At 35.3% G+C, this 9,183-nt stretch overlaps 1 protein-coding gene across 3 annotated transcripts; it reads right to left on the reverse strand.

Moving 5' to 3' along the window:
- Positions 1-682: 682 nt before the first annotated feature.
- On the reverse strand, positions 683-3,646 carry LOC143246974 (uncharacterized). Of its 3 annotated transcripts, none has more exons than XM_076494244.1 (4): positions 3,491-3,646; positions 1,544-1,776; positions 1,191-1,498; positions 683-965 (listed from the first exon to the last, which is right to left on the reverse strand). In XM_076494244.1, the coding sequence occupies exons 1-3, from the start codon at positions 3,515-3,517 to the stop codon at positions 1,222-1,224; spliced, it is 537 nt and encodes a 178-aa protein (XP_076350359.1). In that variant the 5' UTR covers positions 3,518-3,646; the 3' UTR covers positions 683-965; positions 1,191-1,221. The 3 variants fall into 3 exon arrangements, with proteins under 3 accessions (XP_076350359.1, XP_076350358.1, XP_076350357.1); XM_076494243.1 differs by having other exon boundaries at positions 1,191-1,285; positions 1,319-1,776; XM_076494242.1 differs by having other exon boundaries at positions 1,191-1,776.
- Positions 3,647-9,183: the final 5,537 nt, after the last annotated feature.

Genomic DNA, 9,183 nt, shown 5'->3' on the forward strand with positions numbered 1-9,183 from the left:
CTAGGTTTGTTACATATGTTATGGTCTATTCCACTACTCGTTGACCGTGGATGGTTTTGGGTTGCATTATTCGCTCTAGTCTATTGTTCATAAGTTATGGACAGCTAACGCTTTTCAAGAAGAACACGAAACAAAATTATTTTGATGTGATATCTTACCGATAAACGTATGAATTTTTTTAGTTAACGTTTGTCACACCTTTTTCATTATTATTAAACTATTTCTTACTGGCTTCTCTATCGTTCAAAAGATTTTCTAAAGTATCTCACAAGATGAGACTTTGTTCAAGAAATAGTGTTTATAAAGGCTAAAACCTCAACTCATTAGGGTCTTAACAATTTATATAGAAATTGTATACGGAGTTATCCGGTAATTATCAGTAATGCAAGGTCCGAAAACCAGAAACCTGATACAGTTTTTGTTTCCTATCTCTTGGTGATGTAGATTGTGACTAATGGTATCTAATGTAAGACTGTTTTATTTTACAATTATTTAAGAACTGTCATATAACGTCAAGAAAGATCCCTCTGTATTGACATGTATTTATTTAATTTATATTTTATTTAATTAACTGAAATCAGAGGTTCGATTCCCCTCGGTGGGCTCAGCAGATAGCCCGATGTGGCTTTGCTATAATAAAACACACACAAAACACACATTCACTGAAATTTGCGCAACAGAATGTAATACGGAAGAAGTTTATTTATCTCTGAGAAATACAAAAGCTGACTCAGACTCGAAATGCAACATCTTTGTTCAATACATGTATGTTTAAAAGTTTCACCACTAGGGGGAAAACACACTAAGAGTTTCAAGAAGTAAGATAAGAAAATGAATGATTTATGTACCCAATAAATGAAACCATTTATGTTTGTTATCAGCTGAACGAAATAACAGTTGTTCTTGAATGGTTCCAGAAGAAAAAAAAACAAAAAAACATTCCTGTTGAGGTTCCATGATTTAGGCTAAAAGGAAAAAAAAAAAAACAAATCAGAAATTTGATTTTAAAATTAAAAAGTAAATCGAAAATTTATATTGTTTTGCACACATAAAAGTCCTAACTAATTTACTTTTAAGAGTCATTTGAAAACGATTTTGTGTTGTATATATTAGTACACATATAGTACATGACAATGTGCGTTATTTTTAACATTTCTGACAAACATTTCTATACTAGTGGAAGTACTTACTCTAACAATGAGAAGGTGACTTTACTTCTACTCATTTTTTGCCATATCGGTTGTAATAGCTATCATATGGATAACCACCAAGACCGTATCTTCCATAGCCACCATATCTGTTGTAACCATATCCATCGTAGCCACCATATCCACTGTAGTCACCATATCCACCATAACCACCACTACCATATCCACCGTAACCACCACTACTATAGCCGCCGTAACCACCACTACCATAGCCGCCGTAACCTCCATATCCACCGTAGCCACCATATCCACCGTAACCACCATAACCGCCAATACCATAGCCGCCGTAACCTCCATATCCACCGTAGCCACCATAGCCGTCGTTACCACCATACCCTCCATAACCTCCATATCCACCACCGTAGCCTCCATAGCCACCATAACCATAGCGATCATTACAATAGCTACCATAGCGACAGCCATATTGGCCATTTCTACCAGAAATTCCCGGATACCCATAACCGTATCCTCCATAACGGTCATATCTGTTCCAGGACTGATCATACGGATTATTGTAGTAGGCTGAACACGCTACTACTAGCACAGCTAACAGTGTGTGGGCGAGCATCTGAAAACAATAAAAATACGTTAATATTGTTTTGTTTGTTTTTGAATTTCGCGCAAAGCTACTCGAGGGCTATCTGCGCTAGCCGTCCCTAATTTAGCAGTGTAAGACTAGAGAGAAGGCAGCTAGTCATCACCACCTACCGCCAACTCTTGGGGTACTCTTTTACTAACGAACAGTGGGATTGACAGTTACGTTATAACGTCCTCACGGCTGGGAGGGCGAGCATGTTTGGTGCGACCGGGATTCGAACCCACGACCCTCGGATTACAAGTCGAACGCCTTAGCACGCTTGGCCATGCCGGCCTCTAACACGCTAATAAAGGCACCATGGGTCCTGACAAAAGGACCTGACAAAACAACTATGTGAAGTTAACAATATTTATGAGATTGTTAAGGTTTATTGGTTTCAAATAGTTTGTGGGTTTTCGGAGTTTAAACCGTAACTTTTGACAGTATATACAAGATATAGCATTTGTTGTTAATTACACTATATAACACAAATTTTGTTCCTGGATTGTATGTGTTATTTCTTAAATGCTTATATTGTAAAACTACAGAAAATGGCCATTATTTCCTTCAACCTTTGCTTTTGTGACCTGGATAATGGAGTTTAGAAATTAACTTATTTTATATGTAAAAACGGGCAAATTTGCACATTTTCATTTACATAAGGTCTGAATAAAACAACATATGAATCAAGATTTACATGTATTTGTACTAAAGCTATACAAAAGTATTTAGAAGTGAGATTTGCGACTGTAATGTAAATCACTTTCACGTATCAGCCATTTCATCGAAATCTTCAGTTTTGTTACAATGGAAAAACGATATCAGGACAACTGGAATCCGTCAATTCTTGCTAACTACTGTTGGACACTGTAACGTGACGCACCGGACATTGAATACAAACGAAAATCAGAAGCAAATCACTTTTAATTATGTTGAACTTAATAGCGTATCAGAAACATAAACGTAATGAAATACGTTATTGGCGGTAAACAGTTAATTGTCTATTTCTCAGAGTTCCTACGTGATGAAGCAAAACCAAAACTATATTTGTGCATACCCACCAGGTACCTGTCACAATCAGCAAAAACTTTTCAGGAAGCAAAACTCTTCAAAACAATTGTTGTGCAGTGAAATCAGATTAGAGATTTTCACTACTTTTTAACACTGCATGAACAACGAGAAATCTAGACTTGGATAAGCCATGCCTTCGTTTATCAACCATATCACGAAATATTATTGGTAAATTGTTTAGTTTCAAAGGTTTAGTCTCTCGCAAAATTTTTCTTGTTTAATATATTTTCCATAATTGCACTGCACGAACAGAAAGAATCTGGCTTGAGGGGAACAGCTACACAGATGGTGAAGGACCCATGGTGCCTTTATTAGAGTATTAGAGCCCTGCATGGCCAAGCGTGTTAAGGCGTGCGACTCGTAATCCGAGGGTCGCAGGTTCGAATCCCGGTCGCACCAAACACGTTCGCCCTCCCAGCCGTGAGGACGTTATAATGTTACGGTCAATCCCACTATTCGTTGGTAAAAGAATAGCCCACGAGTTGGCGGTGGGTAATGATGACTAGCTGCCTTCCCTCTAGTCGAAACTAAGAACTACCACAGATTTCAACACAAAATCACGATTGTGTCTCAGTTATGAACTATCATTAAACGTACACTGGTAGAACAAAGTCATAACTTAAGTTTAACTCACCTTGAAGGGGGATATTCTCGTACCCATGTCTTCCAGCTTTTATGCTTACAATAAACGTTACTTAGCCGTCTAGCAAAAGAAACAGTTTCCAGTTTACGTTTAAATACCCAGAAATGCTGTGGTCCATTGCGTTTATGAATGTACGTGACCTGGTGATGATAGACAATGAGAGAAAGAGTGAATCAATATGACATCATTCGTAGTGTTAAGTGGAGTGAAGGTCAGGTTGGCCATAATACTTTCCTGGTTCATTGAAGCCAGTAAAAAGGTCATTTGAAGTTCAGTTACCATGTAGATGGAGAAGTATGTAGACGGACCCTTCGCAGATGGAAGATATTTCTAACCGAAAATGAAACAAAGAAAATAATAAAAAATTAGGTTGGAAGGGGCGTTTTAACACAGGAAATGATGAATCAGAGAAGTTACGTTTACATAATAATAATCTATGCATATTTTAAATTCATCACCAAAACTTTACTACCTGTGTGATGGAATCCTCTCGACCATGAACATTAAATTAAATTCCAAAATAGAAGATAATACTTGAAAGGAACGTACAAATAAATAAACGTGTATAACCAACCAGAAGAAATTAGAGAGTTTTGTTAGTTTCAGATCAACCTTGCAGTTGTCATATGTTTTAGAATTAGAATAAAAAACTATTTAAACAATTAATTGTAAATCCAAAGCCTCCAAGAGTAAGTGCAGTTGGTATTTATTTTGTTTAGGCAGAAAGTTTGTTTGTTTGTTTTAGAATTTTGCACAAAGCTATTCGAGAGCTATATGCGCTAGCCGTCCCTAATTTAGCAATGTAAGGCCAGAGGGAATGCAGCTAGTCATCACCACCCACAGCCAACTCTTGGGCTACTCTTTTACCAACGAATAGTGGGATTGATCGTAACATTATAACGCCCCTACAGCTCAAAGGGCGAGCATGTTTGGTAGGACAAGGAATCGAACCCGCGACCCTTGGATTACGAGTCGTACGCCTTAACACGCTTGGCCACGTCGGGCCGGAAATTAGAGAACATTTCATTGTACAGAAACCAACCTGTAACAGAGATGTGGAAATTTCAGAGAAATCTGAAAAATATTGTAGGTGATACACCAGGATTTAAGTTGATAACTCAAGTAGTATAGATTGCATAGAGCACAGTTAAGCCTAATATATTGGTGGAAGTTTAGAGTACTACATAGACAATTGATTTTATTATTAGTTTTAATTTGTTAGAATATTTTGCAATAGCTGTGTGTTTTCTTATAGCAAAGCTACATAGGGGTATCTGCTGAGCCCACCAAGGGGAATCGAACCCCTGCTTTTAGCGTTGTAAATCCGGAGACATATCGCTGTACTAGCAGGTGGCATTTTGTTTTTCACTATTTCTCTTTGTCTTGCAGTCTTAGGATGTCTTAGATGTCTGGAAGCTTATTAAAGTATCACGTTTTTTTTGGTCGGTTAAGAGCTGATTTCGATTTTGTTTAAAGCTTATAAAGTGATTGTTGTTTCTGATGTATTTTGTCCATCGCGAGGAACTAAGCTCCAAATATTAACATTGTAAGCCTATTAACTTATCGGCCCAGCATGACCAGGTGGTTGAGGCGTGCGACTCGTAATCTGAGGGTTGCGGGTTCGCGTCCCTGTCGCACCAAACATGCTCGCCTTTTCATCCGTGGGAGCATTATGAGGTGCGGTCAGTCTCACAATTCGTTGGTAAAAGAGTAGCCCAAGAGTTGGCGGTGGGTAGAGGTGACTAGCTGCTTTCCCTCTAGTCTTATACTGCTATATTAGGAATGGCTAGCGCAGATAACCCTCGTGTAGCTTTGCCCGAAATTCCAAAACGGACTACCATAACCAGGAATCACGAGAATCCACAACCCACTTACGTTCTTGTAAAGAAAAATTTACGAAACTCATTAAGGTTATGAAACTTTAAAAAATTAGAAGTTAATTTAAAGCCCTCGCGTAGCTTTGCGCGAAATTCAAACACACCATTAATCCATCTATACAACATTGTGAGTCAGATCCGCTGACGATGTATTAACGTGGATTTGGAAACAACAGCCATCAACAGTCATTTCTAGAATACGTAAACAAGTTCACACTAACGTGAAATTTATTCATAAAGAAGAGAACCAGAAACACTTTTTAAATTACGTGAACATAACAATAGTAACAAACTCGAACAGTTTTAACAGATTTCATAAACCAGATAACAGTAAAAACTATATAAAGTGGAACTAAGCCTATTCACATAACAAAACTTTGATACGTTATTATGTGTTTACAATTCAGTATTTAACATATGTAATAACAAAAATCTGTAATGTTAACTAGACTCTGTATATGACACGTTATCATGTTTTTACAACACAACATTTAACACATGTAGTATTAGCATCCTTAGCAAGAACTAGAGTCTATATATAACACATTATCGTGGATTTACAACACAACATTTGACATAAGTAGTAACAGCATTCTTAGCAAGAACTAGAGTCTATATATAACACATTATCGTGGATTTACAACATAACATTCGACATACGAAGTAACAGTATTCTTAGCAAGAACTAGAGTGTATATATAACACACTATCGTGGATTTACAACACAACATTTGACACATGTAGTAACAGCATTCTTAGCAAGAACTAGAGTCTATATATAACACATTATCGAGGATTTACAACACAACATTTGACATATGTAGTAACATCATTCTTAGCAAGAACTAGAGTCTATATATAATACATTATCGTGGATTTACAACACAACATTTGACACACGTAGTAACAGCATTCTTAGCAAGAACTAGAGTCTATACATAACACATTATCGTGGATTTACAACACAACATTTGACACATGTAGTAACAGCATTCTTAGCAAGAACTAGAGTCTATATATAACACATTATCGTTGATTTACAACACAACATTTGACATACGTAGTAACAGCATTCTTAGCAAGAACTAGAATCTATACATAACACATTATAATGGATTTACAACACAACATTTGACACATGTAGTAACACCATTTTTAGGAAGAACTAAAGTCTATATATAACACATTGTCGTGGATTTACAACACAACATTTGAGATACGTAGTAACAGCATTCTTAGCAAAACTAGAGTCTATATATAACACATTATCGTGGATTTACAACACAACATTTGACACATGTAGTAACAGCATTCTTAGCATGAACTAGAGTCTATACATAACACATTATCGTGGATTTACAACACAACATTTGACACATGTAGTAACAGCATTCTTAGCAAAAACTAGAATCTATACATAACACATTATCGTGGATTTACAACACAATATTTGACATATGTAGTAACAGCATTCTTAGCAAAAACTAGAGTCTATATATAACACATTATCGTTAATTTACAACACAACATTTGACATATGTAGTAACAGCATTCTTAGCATGAACTAAAGTCTATATATAACACATTATCGTGGATTTACCACACAACATTTCACACATGTAATAACAGCATTCTTAGCAAGAACTAGAGTCTATATATAACACATTATCGTGGATTTACAACACAACATTTGACATACGTAGTAACAGCATTCTTAGCAAGAACTAGAGTCTATATATAACACATTATCGTTAATTTACAACACAACATTTGACATATGTAGTAACAGCATTCTTAGCAAGAACTAAAGTCTATATATAACACATTATCGTAGATTTACCACACAACATTTCACACATGTAATAACAGCATTCTTAGCAAGAACTAGAGTCTATATATAACACATTATCGTGGATTTACAACACAACATTTGACATACGTAGTAACAGCATTCTTAGCAAGAACTAGAGTCTATACATAACACATTATCGTGGATTTACAACACAACATTTGACACATGTAGTAACAGCATTCTTAGCAAGAACTAGAGTCTATATATAACACATTATCGTTGATTTACAACACAACATTTGACATACGTAGTAACAGCATTCTTAGCAAGAACTAGAATCTATACATAACACATTATAATGGATTTACAACACAACATTTGACACATGTAGTAACACCATTTTTAGGAAGAACTAAAGTCTATATATAACACATTGTCGTGGATTTACAACACAACATTTGAGATACGTAGTAACAGCATTCTTAGCAAAACTAGAGTCTATATATAACACATTATCGTGGATTTACAACACAACATTTGACACATGTAAAAACAGCATTCTTAGCAAGAACTGGAGTCTATATACAACACGTTATCGTGGATTTACAACACAACATATGACATACGTAGTAACAGCATTCTTAGCAAGAACTAGAGTCTATATATAACACATCATCGTGAATTTACAACACAACATTTGACATACGTAGTAACATCATTCTTAGCAAGAACTAGAGTCTATATATAACACATTATCGTTGATTTACAACTTAACATTTGATATACGTAGTAACAGCATTCTTAGCAAGAACTAGAGTCTATATATAACACATTATCGTGGATTTACAACACAACATTTGACATACGTAGTAACAGCATTCTTAGCAAGAACTAGAGTCTATACATAACACATTATCGTGGATTCACAACACAACATTTGAGATACGTAGTAACTGCATTGTTAGCAAAAACTAGAGTCTATATATAACACATTATCGTGGATTTACAGCACAACATTTGACACATGTAGTAACAGCATTCTTATCAAGAACTAGAGTCTATATATAACACATTATCGTGGATTTACAACACAACATTTGACACATGTAGTAACAGCATTCTTAGCAAGAACTAGAGTTTATATATAACACATTATCGTGGATTTACAACACAACATTTGACATACGTAGTAACAGCATTCTTAGCAAGAACTAGAGTCTATATATAACACATTATCGTGAATTTACAACACAACATTTGACATATGTAGTAACAGAATTCTTAGGAAGAACTAGATTCTATATATAACACATTATCGTGAATTTACAACACAACATTCGACATATGTAGTAACAGCATTCTTAGCAAGAACTAGAGTCTATACATAACACATTATCGTGGATTTACAACACAACATTTGACACATGTAGTTACAGCATTCTTAGCAAGAACTAGAGTCTATACATAACACATTATCGTGAATTTACAACACAACTTTCGACATATGTAGTAACAGCATTCTTAGCAAAAACTGGAGTCTATATATAACACATTATCGTGGATTTACAACACAACATTTGACATATGTAGTAACACCATTCTTAGTAAGAAATAGAGTCTATAAATAACACATTATCGTGGATTTACAACACAACATTTGACATATGTAGTAACACAATTCTAAGCAAGAACTAGAGTCTATATATAGTATATTATCGTGGATTTACAACACAACATTTGACATACGTAGTAACTGCATTCTTAGCAAGAACTAGAGTCTATATATAATACATTATCGTGGATTTATAAAACAACATTTGACATATGTAGTAACACCATTCTTAGCAAGAACTAGAGTCTATATATAGCACATTATCGTGAATTTACAACACAACATTTGACATATGTAGTAACACCATTATTAGCAAGAACTAGAGTCTATATATAACACATTATCGTGAATTTACAACACAACATTTGACATACGTAGTAACAGCATTCTTAGCAAGAACTAG

The sequence above is a fragment of the Tachypleus tridentatus genome, chromosome 3, assembly GCF_004210375.1.
Source record: "Tachypleus tridentatus isolate NWPU-2018 chromosome 3, ASM421037v1, whole genome shotgun sequence".
NCBI lineage: Eukaryota > Metazoa > Arthropoda > Merostomata > Xiphosura > Limulidae > Tachypleus > Tachypleus tridentatus.